Source organism: Electrophorus electricus, chromosome 5 (assembly GCF_013358815.1).
Source record: "Electrophorus electricus isolate fEleEle1 chromosome 5, fEleEle1.pri, whole genome shotgun sequence".
NCBI classification, from domain to species: Eukaryota; Metazoa; Chordata; class Actinopteri; order Gymnotiformes; family Gymnotidae; genus Electrophorus; species Electrophorus electricus.
The window spans coordinates 23,895,892-23,918,076 of NC_049539.1; the positions used below are offsets into that span (position 1 = coordinate 23,895,892).

General features: G+C 43.4%; 2 protein-coding genes across 5 annotated transcripts; one reads left to right on the forward strand and one right to left on the reverse strand.

The window, feature by feature from the left end:
* Nucleotides 1–322: 322 nt before the first annotated feature.
* On the reverse strand, nucleotides 323–6,031 carry kctd10 (potassium channel tetramerization domain containing 10). Its single transcript, XM_026996198.2, has 7 exons — nucleotides 5,786–6,031; nucleotides 4,776–4,989; nucleotides 4,169–4,338; nucleotides 3,462–3,548; nucleotides 3,169–3,221; nucleotides 2,771–2,966; nucleotides 323–2,454 (listed from the first exon to the last, which is right to left on the reverse strand). Exons 1-7 carry the CDS (start codon nucleotides 5,786–5,788, stop codon nucleotides 2,233–2,235), a joined length of 945 nt encoding a protein of 314 aa, XP_026851999.1. The 5' UTR covers nucleotides 5,789–6,031; the 3' UTR covers nucleotides 323–2,232.
* Nucleotides 6,032–6,349: 318 nt separating this feature from the next.
* ube3b (ubiquitin protein ligase E3B) lies at nucleotides 6,350–21,587 on the forward strand. 4 transcript variants are annotated; one of them, XM_026996194.2, is made up of 27 exons: nucleotides 6,358–6,433; nucleotides 7,240–7,413; nucleotides 7,678–7,858; nucleotides 8,364–8,481; nucleotides 9,661–9,720; nucleotides 10,075–10,179; nucleotides 10,373–10,469; nucleotides 10,618–10,703; nucleotides 10,869–10,951; nucleotides 11,083–11,188; nucleotides 13,233–13,353; nucleotides 13,889–14,066; nucleotides 14,232–14,398; nucleotides 14,587–14,754; nucleotides 16,037–16,208; nucleotides 16,536–16,654; nucleotides 16,818–16,932; nucleotides 17,434–17,533; nucleotides 18,040–18,159; nucleotides 18,333–18,509; nucleotides 18,700–18,945; nucleotides 19,489–19,554; nucleotides 19,640–19,698; nucleotides 20,024–20,206; nucleotides 20,506–20,617; nucleotides 21,040–21,132; nucleotides 21,334–21,587. In XM_026996194.2, exons 3-27 carry the CDS (start codon nucleotides 7,698–7,700, stop codon nucleotides 21,523–21,525), a joined length of 3,204 nt encoding a protein of 1,067 aa, XP_026851995.2. In that variant the 5' UTR covers nucleotides 6,358–6,433; nucleotides 7,240–7,413; nucleotides 7,678–7,697; the 3' UTR covers nucleotides 21,526–21,587. The 4 variants fall into 4 exon arrangements, with proteins under 4 accessions (XP_026851998.2, XP_026851995.2, XP_026851996.2 ...); XM_026996195.2 differs by having other exon boundaries at nucleotides 7,240–7,407; XM_026996196.2 differs by having other exon boundaries at nucleotides 7,240–7,337.
* Nucleotides 21,588–22,185: the final 598 nt, after the last annotated feature.

Here is a 22,185-nt window from a genome sequence, read left to right on the forward strand (position 1 = left end):
ACGAAACGACAGATGACACATTACACCCGGCGTACTCTGTCTTTGGCACGTCTTAGCGCAGATGGAGCATCCTTGCCTTGATAACTAGCATCTGTCCTGTGGTGGAAGCGTTCAGTCATATCATGAATACAGAAACAGTTGCTATTTGTTAACTTCACCACCCTCTATGCAGCACATGTAAAATCTTCAACTTTTCCACCATGAAATCTAAATATGAACAAATCCCATCCCCATTTTACTTTTCCATTTCATGATACATAATCAATATGTACATAAGTTTTATACTTAGATATACAAAGGCATTGCAACAAAGGACATGAAGTTTATGAAGTTTGTAGAAATCTTTATTTGTGATAAGGTGTGTATAAATATATTTGTATGTAAAAGTTTATTTAAATCATGTGTACAACTGTACAAATATCTCTACAGTATACAGATTGTATTAATTTCTAAATATGCCTTTAACAAGTGACAATGAACATTGCACACACACACACACACACACACACACACACACACACACACACACACACACACACACACACACACACACACACACACACACTCAACAAACAACAGATCTGAAATCATCTTTAGCAAACTTCTCAATGTAAGGGTGCTGACCTAGGATCAGCTGGGTCTGCTATACTCTACACAAATCAAACTCAGAGGGCCCTGTTTCAGGATCAGCAGTGTCACTCTTCACTTGATTAAATGTGTGCCCAGGGTGCTAATATCAGACCAGCTCTATGCTTTACCACCATTGTCATTAACATGTAGAAGATACACTTTTCCCAGCTCTGCAGTCTTAGAATTGTGACAAAATGACTCCTGCCACCAGTGAGAGTGATAACACTTGGCCAGCAGAGGCTGCTGTTCCACAAATTCCACAAAGTCTCTGGTTACCTTCGAGGCCTTTGTCTCCATTAGTCAATTAGCCATGTACAATCTGTTGCCTCTGCTGAAGTCTCAATTTCAACATCTGACACAATCACTTGCCAGACTCACACGGAGAACACATTACCTATCTGCCATTAATTAAATATCACCTGGTGAAACAACATACCATTTCCAACTCGCAATCTGGGGCATTAATTCAGAACGAAAGTAAATGTCAGTGACATCATGATAGCTTATTTATTGCTCACGCTGAAGAGTGCCTTGGTTCTGAAGCAGAAATAGGCTCAACACTGACCTCCCGTGGCTGAAACAAGAATGCCACACAAGTTAAAAATTCTACAAGCTCCATTTTCAGAGCATAAAACATCAATACTTAAAGTCAAACTCTCAGCAAATTCAAACCATCCACCTACTTTGCAGACCCACATAAAAAACGGCTTTCAATGAATGATACTTCAATTATGTGTGACAGAAAACGCACAAGTCCCAATAAAGCCCCTCAAAAAGTACACACACACACACACACAAATCTACAGTCCGCACACACACACACACACACACAGATGAGGGAGCTTTTCACTTATCAGCTTATTACATTACAAAATATGACAACTTCACAAAACTAACATTGTTAGTTTCCAAATTCTCAATCAGGAGCTAGAACAGTTTGCCAGCTTTTGCTGCACCAACAAAAACTGTTGTCACATACCAGGACACAGCCCTCTATGTTCAGAAAGGCCGGGCAAGCCCTAGACATAACGAGCCCTAAAAGGTGGAATGATGGTGCTGTTCCGAGCATCATGCCAGTCATCTCTAGCTGCTAATCTACTGATTTTATTATAACCTGGAAGACAGGCTGAACAAAGAGAGACTGTATGTACAATACGGAAGTGAGCATTACATGAAACCATTTCAGTCTGTGTCCCAACATCCTGGAGGCTGAAACAACCCTGTATTAGAGAGAGTTCTGTGAGCTCATGAACCCTCAATTATACAGACTCCATCTCCACATCAACAAAACACGAAGGATCCCCGTCACGCAACACAGAGACCAGGTGGTATCTCTCATTCTAGGAACAATGCAAAATCCCAAGAAACAAAGTGCCCAATGTATGCAGTACTACAGTCACAGTTCTCCACTGTATCTTATAAGGGCCTGACTGCTAAACCCTGAATATTGTTTAGAGATGTGTATGCGTGTGCGTCTGTCCAGTAGCAGTTAAAGAAAGGTGGGTTCAGTGTAGCAAATGAAGAGCTGGTGGTCATTAAGGCACAGGACAGGGGGAGGGGGGTGGGGTCAGGGGTCAAAGGTTGAAGGGGCAGCGGGCTGGGTCACTGGTGATGGTGTGTGCGGTCGTCAGGGCGTTTGATGTGGATGCGTCGCACGCGCTCAATGCGCTCGCGTTCATCGTCCTCGTCCATGGGGTGGTGCGAACGTCCCGCGGCGCCCCCTGTGGCCTCCAGCAGGGCGTTGTCTGGCCCGCGACCGTCCTGCGACTCGTACAGCAGGATGTTGAGCGTCTCCTCGTAGATGCGCGCCTCGGGAAACTCCACCTGGGAGGGCAGCGTTCAACAGGTACACTTCTTTAGCATTTCAGCTGCTAGAAATTAGATCAAAGCTAGCAGCAGTACCTCCACAGGCTATGACAAAATGCCTGGATCGCTTCGTTCAAATCATGCAGTGCAAGCTGCGTGACACTTCCGGTCTCTGCAAGACTATGGTTTCACAAGCAGGCCGTAACCCTTAACCCAGCTGCCGTTTTGGACACAGCCAACAGGAGAACATATCAAATGAACACCTTGGGAGGCCACACCACCCAAGAGCAGTTCTATTCAGAAATGGAGTTGTGGGGGATTTCCTGCTGCTCACCTTGGTCTGCTTCTTCTCGGTGGCATAGACGATGGAGGTGCAGCACACCTCGGCGATCTTCCTGCCCTGGCCATAGAAGGACCAGCAGCAAATCTCGTCACCGATCACGTCCTTGATGAAGAGCACGCGACCATTAAAGCGTAGGGACAACTTATCAAACAGCTCAATGTTCTTCAGCATGTTGTCATCCGAGTTACTGCAGAGAGAGAGCGAGAGAGAGCCCAAATTCATTAATTTACCTTGGGAATGTACAGAATTGTACTCTGTGGCACAAATACCAAACCTAATAGCCAGAGAGCTGCCCTAGGGTCAGTTAGACCACAGGACTTGTGGACTAATGGCACACATCTAAAGCAATGATGAATAATTGCTATTCAATAAACATCACATGCAGTCACCTGGTATAGGAGTATTTGTTGTTGCTTCTGTTGTACAGTAGTTTGACAGTAGGCTGTGGAGAGACAGATCAAAATATGGTAATGGACTTTTTCATGGGGATATGTGATACTGCAGTAACACAGTAATGCAATGCCAGCCATAAAGGAGGATAACTGCCCCGCCCAGACTCCAAACAAAACCACACACAATTCGGCTCATGCTTGGCAAAACAAACACTTAAACTGGGCAGTTGAGGCGGTCCAGGACTGGATGACCCCGCTCACGGAGGAGGGGCATGTGCTGACTGCTTCACCTTATTGGAGGTGGCGATGAGCCTCTGCTCCTCCTTAGATGACGTCACCAAGGGCACTTTGCAGAAGGGCTCATATGCATCTTTGTTCTGGGGGGGGGGGTGCAATCACATGTTAATTGGTAGCAAAGTACAGATGAGGAACTGCAGAATGAGCAAATACAAGCTGTACAATGTCCGACCGCCATATTAGCACACGGCAGCTAACGGTTCTGAGTTGGGCTGCCTGCTAGCTGTGTTACTGGTGTATGCAGATTAATAATAGCTGTACTGTATACAGGTGAGATACCTGTTGGTGTATGTAAGTTTATGCTAACTGTACTATATATAGGTGAGTGGTACCTGCTGGTGTGTTCAAGTGAGCATGCTGCGCTCAGGTGAGTGGTACCTGCTGGTGTGTTCAAGTGAGCATGCTGCGCTCAGGTGAGTGGTACCTGCTGGTGTGTTCAAGTGAGCATGCTGCGCTCAGGTGAGTGGTACCTGCTGGTGTGTTCAAGTGAGCATGCTGCGCTCAGGTGAGTGGTACCTGCTGGTGTGTTCAAGTGAGCATGCTGCGCTCAGGTGAGTGGTACCTGCTGGTGTGTTCAAGTGAGCATGCTGCGCTCAGGTGAGTGGTACCTGCTGGTGTGTTCAAGTGAGCATGCTGCGCTCAGGTGAGTGCTACCTGCTGGTGTGTTCAGGTGAGCGTACTGTGCTCAGGTAAACGGTACCTGCAGTGCGGCCTGACACTCGTCCACCAGGCCCTGTACCAGGTAGTACTTGGCCTCGGCCAGTAGCTCCTCTGTCTCACGCCGGCTCTCAGGCAGAGGCACCACACCATCCCGCAGATAGTTTAGAATGGTCCCGAAATGCTTCCCGCACCTGTCGATTAGGATCCAACCTGCGGGGAAGGGAGGGGGTTGACAGAGAGAACAACCTGAGTGCTGTGACTTAGCAATGAGTTTAACCTTTGCAAATAATTGTGTGAATGATTTATGTATGTTGCCAAAATGTGTCATCAATGAAGGAAAACTGCTGATCAGTCAATATTATTAGCAGGTCACTATAAAAAACAGAAAGTAGAGAGAAGACCTTTCACTACTTTTGTAAATGTTTAATCTGCTGCTGAATCAACCAACCATCCATTCATTCATATTAACAATCGATAGGAATCACAGCTTCAGTGGAAGATGACTTTTTAAAGTGATCCGAGACCAGACCAGTCATTGCTCTTACAATGGTCTCCTGTTAGGACTTGTATAATGGAATAAAGTACACATGTACTGCATTCACAGCAACCAGCAGGAGGGCTGATCTGGAATTAGAGAAGTTACTCACCTTCGCTGTCGGTGAGGACCTCCATGCGCCCACTGAACATGGCCTTCAGCATGGTGTCCTGCTTAGTGAGAGTCTGCATGGTGGTGTAGTACAGCGCCCCGCCCACATTCAGCTTCACATACTTGGAGCTCGGGCTGGAGCCCTTGAACGAGGTGGTCCGCGTCATTGCTGCCGGCACAGCCGAGCTCACCGCACTTTCTCCGGACATCTCTTCCTGCCAGATACACATGCACAGAGGACAGAGTTACAACTACACATGATCCCCACTATAAGCTTATGACTCGGTAGTGGATCTTTAAAACCAGGGTGAATGCCTGCCCCCCTACACCCAGAATTATACACACACACATATTATATATATATATATATATATATATATATATAAACATTTATATTAAACACAAATATTAGAAGTACAGAATACCTATCTGCTTGTACTGTATATTATTAAAGTCTAATTGAGTAACACCTTAGTAACAATGACCCGATAGTAATGTCTTTAGTCAGCTAGCTAACGCTAGCTACGACAAAATGAAACTACTGTTATTCGAAGGTCGCAACAAAAGTTTAAAAAAACGTTCATTCAGTCCATTACATTAAAATGTAAACCATGCTACCCTTCATACTCCTATCGTAGCCTGCCCAGTCTACCAGGCCAGACTCTAACTTAGCTAGCTCTAGCTAAACCAATTACATTAGCCAACTGGTTGCGTCGCAAAAAAACTCGGTTGTGGTTACTGTATGGATGACTACGCTCAAGTGACGGTCATAATGTATATTAATAATAATAACTAATTATAAGAGACCAAGTAGACAGTTATCAAACCATTCATAACATAAGATCCTTTGGTGTTATCGAACTAGCTTTAGCTTTAGCTAGATAACGTAGCTAAGGTAGCGACTTGCTTCACAGAGCGCTGTCGACAGATGTAAAAGATATAAAACAATTATATACTAGACGAATACGATAAAGTATTGCTATTAAATACAACAAAGATTGCGTTATTTACCATAGAAATTCCCCGACGTCTTCGGGCCCTGGAACTGGTAACGATTAGTCACTTCCGGCCAAAGATGGACACGTCCGCTAGGAAAGTTCACAAGAGAGGACCGTTGAAATTGTTTCCGAACTGTTTGAAATATAAGAGCCGTAAAACTTGATTACCACAACACTATTAGGCCACAGTCATTTTCTAACTCTTACTATTTGCACGATCCCAAACCACAGAAACTTATTTTGTACTGATAACTTATCTCAATAAGGAATTTGATGTCTCCGAAAACTATGAAAAAGAAACATTCTAAAACATCGCAGACTTAATCAAAAATAGTTCCTACATTTTATGAAAACGTTAAAATGAAATTTTCAATGTATAATGTGTATAAGAAATTGATATTCTCTTCGAGCGGGAAATGTGAGCTATTATAAAACTAAATATACCCAGAAATGCTATTTATAATTTGCATGTATTGACGTGACATGTCTTTATTTATTTCATAGACAAATAGCCTCTAAAAGACCGTGGGAGCGGCCGTTATTACACTTATGCCTGTTTCTCTCCGGAAGGTTTTACGGGATGCACCAATGTAGGATTATTGGCAGCAGTTTAGAAAGACATCTTAATGTTTACATTTCGAAAGAAGACACACACGCTGAGGTATGTCGATTGTGTGCTAAATTCTGGCCTAGTTTGTCTTTAGCATTTGCCTTCGTGTGTTTTTGAAACGTGACAACAATATTTGTCTACTGTCTACAAATCAAATGCTGCAAAGTTCCTATGTAGATAACCTAGCTAGGTTAGCTTTCTGGCTAGCATGATTGTTTTGTTAGCGAGACAGTCGGCAACGTTTTTACTTGTGTGCAATTTATTCGAAGTTGTGCACAATCCATCAGGTTTATTGTGTACACAAATGAAAGCTAACCATTTGTTTCGCTTAACTAAAGCAACATTTCCTCTATTAAAATGTCAGTCATAAAGTACGTGTGTTGTTTAAGACGATAGGTTGACGTTCACAATAAGCGGTTTTTTTTGTTTGCTATTTGCACCAAACCAAAGCTCATCAAACCCAGTGGAATCTTCACTTATTTTGGTGGCTAGCATAACTAACGGTTCTACATCGAATAAATCGCGATTGAGAGCGAAGGAATCGATGTTGTTTAAATACGGAGACAATACGTCGCGATTGAAAGCGATGGAAATTATTTACAAACAGAGAATAAATTAGCTATGAACATGTTATGCTGGTGCTGAAGGTTTTCAAACAATATCACAAAGATCAGTGTTCTAGAAAACCAAGTTTTTTTTATAACATGCATTTTTTTCTTATAAATATACTACTAATAACTAATAGTAATAATGATGGTCATCATCATCAATGCAGTTTGTCAGTATAGAGACTTTGGTGTTTTTGTGGTCACTGTGATTCATTGGGACGAGTAACAATATCATTTTATCTCATACAGAAATACCATAAAGCTTCCTTGAATATGAGGTCTCGCTCAGAGGTTCTATTTTTCTTGCCCTAATGGACCCCAGGATATCGACTTTTAAAGAAGTGGACGTACGATATCATTAGACATTCATATGAGCTTCACAATTGAAGCCAACACACATCACTACCTGAAGGAAATGTAATAGTCAGTACTTCTACTTGCCACCTGCGGAAATAATATTCAGCTAAATCTCAAAGTTGTTGAATAAAATATCTAATTAAAAAAAATCTACATGTCGTCATCTATGCACTATCAACTTGGACTCTATAGTCATTCCACATACAGAATTTGTTGTTTAGAATTAAAAAAAAAACCAAACAAAAAAAAAAACCAACTGAACATTTATGCTCAGCCATGACGCTTTTCAAGTCATGTGACCACCGACCCTGCTGCCTCCCTTCTGCACAGCTGTTTGGAGTGAACAGAAGATGTTCGGTGCCATGCAAACGTCCAAGTCGCAGTTCCTGGACAAGGCGCGACTGGCACGTGAGGAGAGGAAGGGCGTCAAGGAGAGAGAGCGGGCAGCCACGCAGATCCAGGCTCTGGTCCGCCGCTTCCTCTGTCGCTGTAGACTGCACAGGGACATCAGGTGGGCTCCGGGCTGCTGGGGTGTTAGACAGAGCCCTGCGTCAGTGGGTTGGTGTGCGGGGAGGCGTTGTTCAAAGGTGTTTAAGCTCAGAGAGTCACTTTCTCAGCAGCTTTGGGGAAAAATGATCCTGGCTTAACTCTTAGTGCCCATATTCATCAATAAACTGAGCTATACTGAGGTAGGTAGGTATAACGTTTAAATCTGATAACATCTATCAAAAACAAAGGCTGAATTCCTCAGCTACTGTGTTAACACATCAGCTAAAGGTTTTCATGTAACAAATGGCTGTTAAATCATCTATAATGCCAGTGATTAGAGGGTATTGATTTCAGTGAGTATTGATTTGAGTTTTGGTTGTGATGCCTTTTGTTGTGGATGTTCACTTACAGCTGGGCAGACTTGTGACATTATTGGATTACAGGCCTGATGCATCCGTTGATTGTTCCTGCTGGATAAACCCTCAGTGTGGGTCTTCTGCTCATATTTCTGTTCCTTGCCACTTCAGGAAAGAGGTCGACGACTTCTTCATAGCGAGTGAGGCGGGACCTATAAAGAGAAATGCATTGTCCATCTTGAAAATCGCAAGGAAATTACTGTTCATATTGGGAAAAGATGATAAAGTGGTATGCGTCATCATGCTTTTTTAAAAGTAACATTGGAAATGTGTAAAGAATTATGTTTGTGTATGTGTGTCATGGTTATGAGCTATATTACTTAAGAAGTTTCAAAATAAGAGCCCAGACAGAGAAAGAGAGAAATAGATAGATATAGATACACACGTTTTTTTTTTTTAATTTAGTAAATCACATTGGGTCCAAAGGTTTACATACACTGTTAGGATTTTGTGCCATTCTTTCCATTTCCCATCTTAAATACTTTGAGTAGCTTTACACAAGCTTCTCAAGATTACTATGCCATGTCTGCCCCTTTATTGCACCATTTACATTTTCAGCATTTGCCAAATGCTCTCATCCAGAGTGATTTACATATTTATCAGTATAATAGTATGTGCGCTCCCTGGGACTCAAACCCACGACCTTGGTGATGTTATCACCATGCTCTAAGGTGAGCAGCTTTCAGTCCACAGGTTTTCTATGGAACTAAATGTTATGTACTTTATTAGGTATAACCCCTCTCCTCATCCCTGGTGGGGATTAAAAGCCCCAACCTTTATTATTTCAGGCCAATTTTTGTTACTTGACTAGACACTTGCTCCAACAGACTGGGAGGCTGAGTGTCTATGCTTAGGTCTTTGTCTAGGTTTAGGTCTTTGTCCTGGTGATAACCTGCATACTTCAGGCTTTTTGGCTTTTTTATTCTGGTCTGGGAGTTGACGCTTGGCCAAGGGGCTTCTTGTTTGCTTGACGCTGGGAGGTGGGACTTTTTGTGGTGGCTGACACCAGCTCCTTTACCAGTTTTTTGTTGTTATCTTGGGGTTAAATTTGAACCTTTAACACAGCATGTTGGTTCAGATTAGGGAGTAAATTTATGCATGCGTTTTGGTCCTAGGATTTCAGGATTTTTATATTTGTATGTCATTGTACCAAACAAACTTTTAGTTGGCCAATCAGAAGCTTCTAAAAGTCACTACACAATCTTCTCGAATCGGCTTAAAGATACACCAAGTTCACTGTATGTAGCTTTTTAACCACTGGAAATATGATGCAGTAAATTAAAGTCTAATCAGTTGTTAAAGTTACCTCTGATTTGAACTGAGGTCTTTTAGTCTGTGTGCGCATGCGTGTGTGTTTATATAAATCAAATATTTCTCCTTCATTGTACTTTTTCTTAAATTTTTACAGAGGTTTGAGAAGCTGTGTCGAACTATTCTGAGTAGCATGGAAGTTGAAAATGAGCCCAAAGTGAGTATTTCATGTTAATAAATGAACATGCTTGAGCAAAGTAGGTATTTTATGTTAAACTCTGTGCACCAGCGTGTACATTTATCAACATTTATAGTATTTAGCTGACATTTTTATACAAAGCAACTTATGATTATGACTGAACACAACTTGAGTAACTGAGGGTTAAGGGTCTTGATCTGGGGCCCCAATTGTGGCAAGCTGGCAGTGGTGGACTAACGGGCAACCTTCTGATTACTAGTACCATAACATTTTGTGGTTATTTCCTGTAAATAAATGAATATGATGGAGCGTATTGTGAAAGGGACATATGTTTTTTGCCCCCCTCCCTTCCTCCCCCCCCCTCCCTCGTAGGTGTGGTATGTTTCTTTGGCTCTTTCTAAAGACCTCACCATTGCCTGGATCAAACAGATCAAAGATGTGCTGTGGATCTCCTGTGAGTTCCTCAAAACCTTGAAGGTATTTACTTAATACTCTTATACTGCCTGAAAACCAGCTTTTTGCAGCTGCAGGTCAGAGGTGCTTTTTTATGATCAGTAACAGGGTCCATGTGTCCAGCCCTGAGTCTGCCAGTGACCTGGGTCACATTTTACACCAGTTGCTCTAAAATGGCTGCCTCTGCATCTGCTTGGTTTCCCCTCTCTGCCTGTAGCCAGACATTCTGCAAGACAACAAGCTAGTGACACTCTATCTGACCATGCTAGTCACCTTCACCGACACGACGACGTGGAAAATAGTGCGAGGGAAAGGTGAGCAAACGAAGCTCCCCCTCAACCTCAGACCTGCACTAAACCGTGACTAAACACTGCCACAATACTCATCACGTTCCTTACATTCTAATGATTCATTGGTGCACTAAAGGAAATGTGGCATTTGTTTTCCTGTGGTTCCTTATAGGAGAGGCAATGAAACCTGCATTGAACAGGATGTGTGAGAACATCATGGGTCACCTCAACCAGAAGGGCTTCTACTCTGTCCTACAGGTGCAATTAAACACTTTACATGCCTTCATCTGCATGTGCAGCTCATTTAAATACCTTACACACCTTTATCTGCTGTCATCATTGGTTTGAGCTTTCTTGTTCAGTGTTGTATACTGTGTAATGGACTATTGTTGTATTTTCCTGTGCTTTCTGAACCCTGTGTAGATTCTGTTAACCAATGGGCTGGTGCGGTCAAGGCCCTCCCTCTCCAAAGGCACACTCACAGCCATTTTCACTCTGTCACTCAGGTTTGTTACCATGCAAACCACATTTTCATCCAATTACAGATTGTTCAGTTTTTTTTCTCTTTCTATTCTGAAAAACGATGTTAAACACTCAACACTAACTCACTGTCTGTGTTTGTGTGTGTGTGGTACAGACCTGTCATAGCAGCTCATTTCTCCGATAACCTGCTGAGGTCTTTCCTTATCCACATCATGTCTGTCCCTGCTGTCGTTTCCCATCTCAACACACTTACTCCTGAAGTAAGAACTTATACGTACATACATACATACATACATACATACATACATACATACATACGTGTGAAAGTGTTTGCCCCCTTCCTGATTTTTTTTTTTTGCATGTGTCACACTTAAATGTTTCAAATTTGAGTATTAGACAAAAATAACAGGTAAACACAAAATGCAGTTTTTAAATGAAGGATGATATTAATGGGAAAAAATCCAAACCTACATGGCCCTGTGTGAAAAAGTGATTGCCCCCTAAACGTAATAAGTGGTTAAGCCACCCTAAGTAGCAACAACTGCAATCAAGCATTTGCGATACCTGGCAATGAGTCTTTTACAGCGCTGTGGAGGAATTCTGGCCCACTCATCTTTGCAGAATCGTTGTAATTCAGCCATGTTGGAGGGTTTTCGAGCATGAACCGCCTTTTTAAGGTCATGCCACAGCATCTCAATCGGATTCAGGTCAGAACTTTGACTAGGCCTCTCCAAAGTCTTTGTTTTGTTTTTCTTATGCCATTCAGAGGTGGACTTGCTGGTGTGTTTTGGATCATTTTCCTGCTGCAGAACCCAAGTGCACTTCAGCTTGAGGTCACAAACAGATGACTGGACATTCTCCTTCAGGATTTTTTGGTAGACAGCAGAATTCATAGTTCCATTTACCACAGCAAGTCTTCCAGGTCCTGAAGCAGCAAAACAGCCCGAAACCATCACACTACCACCACCATATTTTACTGTTAGTATGATGTTCCTTTTCTGAAATGCTGCATTATTTTTACACCAGATGTAATGGGACATACACCTTCCAAAATGTTCAACTTTTGTCTCGTCAGTCCAAAGAGTATTTTCCCAAAAGTCTTGGGGATTATCAAGATGTTTTCTGGCAAAACTGAGACGAGCCTTCATGTTCTTTTTGCTCAGCAGTGGTTTTCATCTTGGAACTCTGCTATGCAGGTCATTTTTGCCCAGTCTCTTTTTTATGGTGGAGTCATGAACATTGACCTTAACTGAGGCAAGTGAGGCCTGCAGATCTTTGGATGTTGCTGTGGGGTCTTTTGTGACCTCTTGGATGAGTCGTCGCTGCGCTCTTGGGGTAATTTTGGTCGGCTGGCCACTCCTGGGAAGGTTCACCACTGTTCTATGTTTTTGCCATTTGTGGATAATGGCTCTTATTGTGGTTCACTAGAGTCCCAAAGCTTTAGAAATAGCTTTATAACCTTTTCCAGACTGATAGATCTCAATTACTTTGTATCTCATTTGTTCCTGTATTTCTTTGGATCACAGTATGCTATCTCACTTGAGGATTTTTTTTTTTTTTTTTTTTTTTGTCTACATCACTTTGCCAGGCAGGTCCTATTTAAGTGATTGAGAACAGGTGTGGCAGTAATCAGGCCTGGGTGTGGCTAGAGAAATTGAACTCAGCTTTCTAAAGATGTGATAAACCACAGTTAATTTATGTTTTAACAAGGGGGAGGGGCAATCACTTTTTCACACAGGGCCATGTAGGTTTGGATTTTTTCCCGTTAATAATAAAAACCTTCATTTAAAAACTGCATTTTGTGTTTACTTGTGTTATCTTTGTATAATAATTAAATTTGTTTGATTGTCTGAAACATTTTAGTGTGACAAACATGCAAAAAAATAAGATATCAGGAAGGGGGCAAACACTTTTTCACACCACTGTAAATACAATGCCCATAAACATGTGGACACACATACATACATACATACATACAGTGCCCATATACAAGTGGACATACATATACATACAGACAACGCCCATATACACGTGGACATACATACATACACATACTCGTATATATTGAAGAAAAAGAATGTGCATATTCTAACAAACCTGAGGAAAATTTGCATATGCAGCAGAAGTTAATGTGTCTGCACAAGCACTGTACCTCCAAGAGATGCATTAGGCAGTCAGATCAGCTTAGGAACCTTCACAAGGCAATCTAAAAAAACTGACTTTGTGTGTGTGTGTGTGTGTGTGTGTGTGTGTGTGTGTGTGAGAGCGCGTGTGCTCGCGCCTGTGTGCCTGCGACACATGCAGTGTATGGTTACTATCCAGAGTCATGACCTCATGAGGAAGTTTATCTTGTTCCTGAGTAGAGAAGAACAGTGCTTGGACATCTGTGTGTGTCTAGAGGGAAGCCATACTCTCTGCTTACTGGGTAAGACTGTGTGTGTGTGTGTGTGTCACTGAGGGTGCTGTACTGCTGACTTGAACTGCAGCCTGGGGGAACCAGAACGTATGGGAGGCCGTTTAGGGCAAAATAAGTGAAGTGCGCACATACATATGAAACATATGAAATAGCCTACTACCTACATTTGCATATGATAACTTACACTTGCATTTTTAGTGTGACTGGAAGTAATTTCATTGTAACAGGAAGGCAGATATTTAACATCTTTACCGCATGCTTATCAATATAAGGTCTCTAAAAAACAAAAGGAAAATATGTCCACGTCTAATTCTGACTATACGACAGTTTGAAGATCAGAGTCACTAAGGAATGAATATACTTGGGAGTTCCACCAACTGCTTGTATAGCTCGTACTAGCGTTCCTGATCGCCCATGGTGCACTTTAACAGGGGATCATATTAATCAGTGTTTGGATCTGGGATTTAATTGTGTGTGTGTGTGTGTGTGTGTGTGTGTGTGTGTGTGTGTGTGTGTGTGTGTGTGTGTGTGTGTGTGTGTGGAGGTAACCTGATTCAGTTGGGCTACCTGAATGTGAAGGTGCTGGAGCTGGAGGCGTGTCACTTTGTGAAGGACCTGACGGACATGCTGTCCTACTGCCAGAGATACGTCTCACAGAAGAAGTCCAATCTCACCCACTGGCACCCGGTGCTGGGCTGGTTCTCCCAGACCGTCGACTATGGGTACGCCACGTATACACCATACACATCGCCTGTTTCTCCGTTTCTAACTCTCTTGCACCTTTTTCACTTTTCATTCTTTGTTTATTTAGGTTCAGTACAGCAGGATCATTTCATTACTGTGGTTAATTAATACTTTGGTTTTAATATACACGGCTCTGCCCGCAGGCTAAATGAGTCCATGCCATTGGTGACGAGGCAGCTGCAGTGTCTGTGGGGCGTACCCGTGATCTGCACACTCTTCTGTGACGTCCTCAGCAAAAAACTAGAAATCCAAGAGCCCACCCCTCCACCTCCCCAGCCAACCACACTGCAGAACAACCTGCCAGTCAAAAGTGAGCCAGTGTACCTCCCAGTGTACCTTGAAAAGAAGCTAGGCTGCAAGAACAGGACATTAACGCTGTAGAGAAAAGCCACTTTCTGATATTTTATGGAGTGTGCGATCTATGTAAAGGCAGTAGTTTTGGTGTCGTGCTTTCTGCTGTGTGTTGGTGATGGGTGTGTTCTGCGTTGTGCACGCCAGACCTGTTCAAGCGCGCCTTCCAGAAGTCAGCGTCAGTGCGGAACATCCTGAAGCCGATCGGAGGGAGGAGGGTGGACTCGGCTGAGGTGCAAAAGATCTGCAGCGTGTGTGTGCTGTACCAGACGGCCCTCACCACGCTCACACAGATCCGCCTGCAAATCCTCACAGGTCAGATACACACACAAAGTAGTTATGCAATAATATATACACTGCAGGACAAAGATGTGGAATCAAGCAGTAATTCTCCAGATGGAGAATAATTAAACAGGATGAAAATCTGAAACTTATATACTCTAAAATTTTTGCTCAAACATTTTAGATGGAAATGTATGGCAGGGTTACTGGCTGGCCTAACTTACTTTGACACTCTTTTTTTTTGTTTATAACGGCTCACCTCTGAGAGCTTGTATGTGATGAAGCTTCGTCCTAATTGAACGAGTGGTTTGTTAACGTGTGCAGGTCTGCATGTGTGGTGTGTGTCTGTGTTGTGTTACGGTTGGGTATTGTTTGAATTTTATTGTTTCTGATTCCAGTTCTGCTTATCGATTCCAAGCTTTGATTCCGAAATGAGGAAAAAGGGTGCCAAATGTATTTTTTTAATCTTTCTAACAGTTCTTGTTTAGAAAAATTAGCATATCTGCCTTTTCTCTGGAGGGGCAGAGTGTACTTTGGATTTATACAGTGCTTTCTACAACAGATGTTGTCACAAAGCAGCTTTACAAATGTCCAAGTCCAAGCCCCCAGTGAGCAAGAGAAATAATGATTTAGCGCCTGGAAAAACAAATCAACTATCTACATAAAACTTGGTAATACTGTAGAGGAAAACTAACATCGTGCTAACTTTTTTAACATTTGAATCTCTGCCTTCCTAAGGGATGGTGGCTCACTGTAACCCATTTACTACAAATGCCGTCCCTGCGCTGTGACCCTCTTTGCTAAGGAGAAAGGGTTGTACTGGGGACATGCTAGTGAGTTGTTAGCACCATCTGTGGAGCTGGCTAAAGCACTACTGTAGCTCAGTATCAGGATGTTGCCTGAGATGTTTGGCCATGTTGGACGTACAACCTCCTTCACAACAGCTCAACCTTCCACACATACTGCATGTCCCCTTTTCGTTTTCTCTCACAAAGTGGAGGCAAACTTTTGAGCGATTCCCGCTGTAGCGCAGTGTACGAAACAGAACTATGTTATGACATATTACACAACACACTGGTCCAGGCAAATAGGTGCCTCCTCACGGACGCTTCTTGCACAAATCGTGGGTGTGTATTTGAAGCATAAAATGCGTTAGTAGGAATCAATAAGTGGAATACATTTTTTGTGAGTAGCCAGTTCTCGGAAATTTGGAACCGATTCTGAACCTTACTGTGGTGTCTTACTGCAGGGTGTTTGCATGCAGATCTAACTGAGCGGTTATTGTTGTGTGTTACTGTGGTGTGTTTACTTGCAGGTCTGACGTATTTGGACGACCTACTGCCGAAGCTGTGGGCGTTTATCTGTGAACTGGGTCCTCAGGGGGGACTCAAACTCTTCCTGGAGTGTCTGAACAATGACACAGACGAGTCCAAATGCCTACTGGCCATGCTCATGCTCTTCTGTGACTGCTCCAGACACCTCATCACGTTAGTGACTGACACACACACACACACACACTCACACACTCACTCACTCACTCAGGCTAAAGGCAGTTCACATCACAGGTAAAACAACTGATTAGACTTTAATTTACTGTATCATATTTCCTACTACAGACACCTCATAACATTTGTGTCTCTCTCACACACACACACACACACGCACACACACATACACACCACTACTACAGACACATCATAACATTACCATTTTACACCAATACACACGGTACGCACGCGTGACTGCTCCAGCCACCTGGTAATGTTACACACATTTTGTGGTAATGTTCTGTAATGTTATACGTTTGTTGGTAGGATCCTGGACGATATTGAGGTTTATGAGGAGCAGATTTCCTTTAAGATGGAGGAGCTCATCACCATCTCCTCCTTCCTGAACACATTTGTGTATAAAATGATCTGGGATGGCATTCTGGGTGAGTTCCCCTTTTCTTCTGATGAACATATAAAGAAGGCGTGAGTAGGACTGAAATCTGCTGCAGAACTACTGGCATGGCTACTGCTGTGTGTAAAAGAAGCTCTTCAAGACTCCCAGGAAACAGTTCATAGATTTTGTGTGTGTGTGTGTGTGTGTTTCAGAGAATGCAAAGGGGGAGAGGCTGGACCTCTTCTACAGTGTCCATGGCTGGCTCATGGTGCTGTATGAGAGAGACTGTCGCAGGAGGTTCAGCCCAGACGAACACTGGCTCCGCAAGTGAGTCCCTGCCTCTCAGACATAACACACTGCCCCTCACACACACACACACACACACACACACACACACACACACACACACACACACACACACACAAACAAAAACTCCACCTCATGCACAAGTGAGACACAGACTCTCACACACACTGCCTCTTCTTTGCTATGACCTATTCCCATGTTTTATAGTGCCAGTCAGTATCAGTACCATTAATACTGGCTTCAGTGGTGATTGCGAATATCAGTACTGGTGTTACTAATGGTGCACCTCTACAGTTTTTGCTTAGGAGTCTAATACTGTGTGAAGTGCTGTGATTTTGGATAATGACAAAGGCCTGATCAAAGCCAGCAAAACCCTCTTACCCAGTAAATGCTTATATGCATGACGTGTAATACTGAACTGATGTTTAATACTGAAAAAATAAGTAGCAGACCTTGCAATGGCTGCAGGTGGTTCAGTTTGTGTATGTGTGTGTGCGTGTTTGCATGCGTGTGTGGAATCAGGGACCTGAAGCCGAGTCTGTTGTTCCAAGAGTTGGAGAAAGGGAAGAAGAGAGCCCAGCTGTTGCTACAGTACATCCCCCACGTCATCCCACACAAGAACGTCAGTGTTCCCCCATGTCATCCCACACAAGAACGTCAGTGTTCCCCCATGTCATCCCACACAAGAACGCCAGTGTTCCCCCACGTCATCCCACACAAGAACGCGTGTTCCCCCACGTCATCCCACACAAGAACGCCAGTGTTCCCCCACGTCATCCCACACAAGAACGCCAGTGTTCCCCCACGTCATCCCACACAAGAACGCCAGTGTTCCCCCACGTCATCCCACACAAGAACGCCAGTGTTCCCCTAGTGTGTCCAACACAAGAACGCCAGTGTTCCCCTGTTCTCCTAGTGCCATAAATTTACTCCTTACATAAATCTTTTTGAAATCTCTTCTACTCCAATCTAACATCAGTTTTGTCAGAAAATCAGTTCAGTTATTTTGCTTTATTGTATTGTGAAGCACATAAGTTCTCCACAAATAAATATTTCTTACTGTATACAGTACAGTATTTATGCATCTGTCAGTCTTTCTATCTAAACACTTCTCCAATTTCCACTCAGAGGGTTCTACTCTTCCGGAATATTGTCACGAAAGAAAAGGAGACACTGGGATTGGTGGAAACAAGCTCCGCCTCACCCCACGTCACTCACATAACCATCCGCCGCTCCCGCATGCTGGAGGTGAGGGGTTTTCCCGTCCTTCATTATATAGTCTGCTAAATATATGCAGATACAGAAAATTCACTTTGTTTCCTCTGTGATGTTTTAAGCAGTAATTCGGCTCAACCTTCACCTCATCTCGTCAGTATCTCTGTTTCTCCTCATTCTTTCGTCTCTCCATCCCGTCTCTTCAGGATGGTTATGACCAACTACGCAGGCTGCCGGTGAACTCCATGAAGGGGGTGATCCGGGTGAAGTTTGTAAACGACCTGGGGGTGGACGAGGCAGGGATCGATCAAGACGGGGTGTTTAAGGAGTTTCTGGAGGAGATCATTAAGAAGGTCTTCAACCCAGCACTCAACCTGTTCAAGGTGCTCATGAAAGAACATGTTTTCATTTAACACACAAATCCTGATGAATGCTGATAAAGCACATGGGATTTTAAACAAAATGCAACCTGGAAGTGTTTTCACTCGACAGGTAACATATATTTGCCCAATGAAATATCAGTTCCAAGATTTTATGAACTTCTACTGAAGTGAGTTTTGATTACCCACCCAGACGACGAGTGGCACGGAGCGACTGTACCCGTCGCCCACGTCCAGCATCCACGAGAATCACCTGCAGCTGTTCGAGTTTGTGGGGAAGATGCTGGGCAAGGCTCTGTATGAGGGCATCGTGGTGGACGTGCCCTTCGCCCCCTTCTTCCTGGGCCAGGTGTTGGGACACCACCACAGCACCTTCAGCTTCATCGACGAGCTGCCCTCACTCGACGCAGAGTTCTACAAGAACCTCACCTCCATAAAGGTGTGTGTATGTATGTGTATGTATGTGTGTGTGTGTGTGTGTGTGTGTGTGTGTGTGCGCGCATGTGTGTGTGTCCAGTCATAAAGGGACAAATGCTCTTTACCTACTGAGAATATGATCAGTCCTCCCTGGAAGGTCTGTCTCTGTTTAGTACTGTAAGAATCTTAATATCTGGTTGGGATGTCTCCCAAAAGTCAGTTTTCTTTAATTAGGTCAGGTGTGTAATATTTGTGATTTGGAGTGACTATCTTGTCATCCTCACACGCATCTATAAACATAAATGACAGATGTCAAGCAAACCTTACTTTTGACTCTAGAATATGAAAATATAAGCTTGTAAACTACCTGCTAGCATACATGCTAACAGTATTAGCTTAGCTACTTGACATTTCTAAAAACAGCAATTAACATAACATACAAATATATACTTAATTTTGCTGTACTTAGTGATGAAGATAATTTTCTTGGTGACTTTATTCTCAATTTATAGAATAATCAAGTAAACTGTAATCTGTTTAAATTGTTTGTGTGTTTGCCTTTTAGCGCTATGATGGTGATGTCAGTGACTTGGGGCTGACTCTTTCATATGATGAGGACGTCATGGGACAGGTAAAGAAATCTCACTCACTCACTCACTCACTCACTCACTCAACCTCCTTCCACTCATATTTTAACTTTCTCTCTCTTCCAACAGTTAGTGTGTCATGAGCTGATTCCAGGGGGGAAGACCATGGCCGTCACTAATGAGAACAAGTGAGTCCTTCCTCCTGTCCTAAAGGCCAAGCAGCATGAGGATGCTTCTAACACATGAGGAACGTGTCTAGAACACACGCATGTCTTTCTTCCCTGAGTGTCGCCATGTGAAACTTAATGCTAAAACAGAACAGAGTAAAAAGAGCTCAGAGCGTGACACACCATGAACCTGCTAATCTTCTGTGTAGGTGCCAGTCAGGTTCTGAACCACAGAGGGGCTGTTGACTCAGATCCGGCTCAGAGAAAAAGATTGTAGGATAGGAGTGTCAAAGACAAAGAGACTGTAACTGAAGCAGACCTTAGTGTGACGTAAATTGTGTTGCAGGATCAGCTACATCCACCTGATGGCGCACTTTCGGATGCACACACAGATCAAGGAGCAGACGGCAGCGTTCATCCGCGGTTTCCGCAGCATCATCAGCCAAGATTGGCTGCACATGTTCTCCACGCCTGAGGTTCAGAGGCTCATCTCCGGGGACAACGCAGAGATCGACCTCGATGACCTCAAGTGCGTCTCACTTTAAGCTCACACAGCACACACTGAAGTTTGTGTTGTCATGAAGTCTAATTCTCAATGCAAATTTAAATGCGAAATTAAAACTGACGTTCTGTGTATTAACATTATAGTTATGATTTCATTTCATATTCATTGTGCTGAAGTCCAACATTTGAACTAACAGAACTTGTCACTGTCTGGTTCATTACAGACCACCCTGTATCTCACCTCCTGCATTAGAACCAGAGCTATGGCTGTAACATGATGCTCTGGCGCGTGCGTGAGTGTGTCTGTGTGTGTGTGTCCATCAGGAAACACACGGTGTACTACGGAGGCTTCCATAGCAGTCACAGGGTGATCATCTGGTTGTGGGACATCCTCTCCAGCGATTTCACTCCAGAGGAGAGAGCTATGTTCCTCAAGGTGACCCTGTAGACTACACAGCACCAAGCTGACAGTCCACACTGTTTTATATGGATTATTATTCCCCTGACACCACAGTTTACTCAGTGAATTAGTACTTTTTCACTTTGTGAATATTTAAATGTTCACATGTATATCTGTAAGGCACGTTGAACTTCCATTGTAGTCTGTAATGGCGTATGAAGTTGAGTATATAACCACACATGCTGTTCTGCACACTGAGCCAGAGTCACATGCATGAATGTATGAATGGAGTGAGATGTGTACTAAACTTGGTCCTTTAAGTTCTTGGTAGCGGGTTTTACCCATCTTTAAAGTGCTGGCTAATGGCTTTAATGTGTTCTTTAAGTGGTAGTTAATATACTTGTGGTAGTGATGATGTTAGTGTTTAATTATTATGATGGTGGTGGTGTTGTGTTAAGTTTGTCACCAGCTGTTCCAGACCCCCCCTCCTGGGCTTTGCCTACCTCAAACCCCCCTTCTCCATCCGCTGTGTGGAGGTTTCCGACGACCAGGTCAGATCAGCTATACATGTTTTGATTATTATTATTGTTGTTGTTGTTGTTGTTATTTATTTTCAAATATTATCATCACTGCATGGTTGAAGTGGTGGTAGTAAAAGTAGTAGTACCAGTATGCTTCATACACTTCAAGCCTGATCTCTGTGTGTGTGTGTGTGTGTGTGTGTGTGTGTGTGTGTGTGTGTGTGTGTGTAGGACACGGGTGACACTCTGGGCAGCGTACTCCGGGGCTTCTTCACCATCCGTAAGAAGGAGCCAGGTGGGCGTCTGCCCACGTCCTCCACCTGCTTCAACCTGCTCAAACTGCCCAACTACAGCAAGAAGAGCATCCTCCGAGACAAGCTCCGCTACGCCATCAGCATGAACACAGGCTTTGAGCTCTCCTAACGCGCATGTGTGCACACACGCATGTGCATACACTACCACAGATGAATTACCCAGTGTGTATGGACTGGATGGTCTGTTAATGCCTCCTACTGGCCTTCATCACTCTGGAAGTCATCACCTAGTCAGCATCCCATCAGCATCTGAAGCCAAAGGAGCTCCACGGGCCTTACACCTTCAGCTAGAGTCTACACCTGTACCAGACCCTCCCCTCAGGACAGGCAGTGCATCCACCCACACCATCAGACCACAGTCCTGTACACAGTATACTTGACTTTGACTGAAACAGCTTGTAAAATCTATCTGTTGTCTATCTGTTTTTGAAAAATGAAAACCACACTAACATTACTAACAAACTTCATGTGATAATTGGGACGGAATCCCTACATGAGTCTTTCTCAGGCCAGTTGGAGACATTTTGATGTCTGTCTGTCTCTTTCTGCAATAGAAAGCAATACAGATCCATTGCAAGCCATGCAACACATGGCACAAAGGAAACCTCAACTATTGAACAGGAATCTTCACTCCTTAGCTGAGGACATTTAGCAGAGACAGTGGGGAGTTTAACAAAGGATTGCAGCTTTCCCCACATGGGAAAGCTGGAGTAACAAAGCGTGCTGGTTTGTGGAAGGTTGTTTATCACGTAAAACAATTTAAACCTAA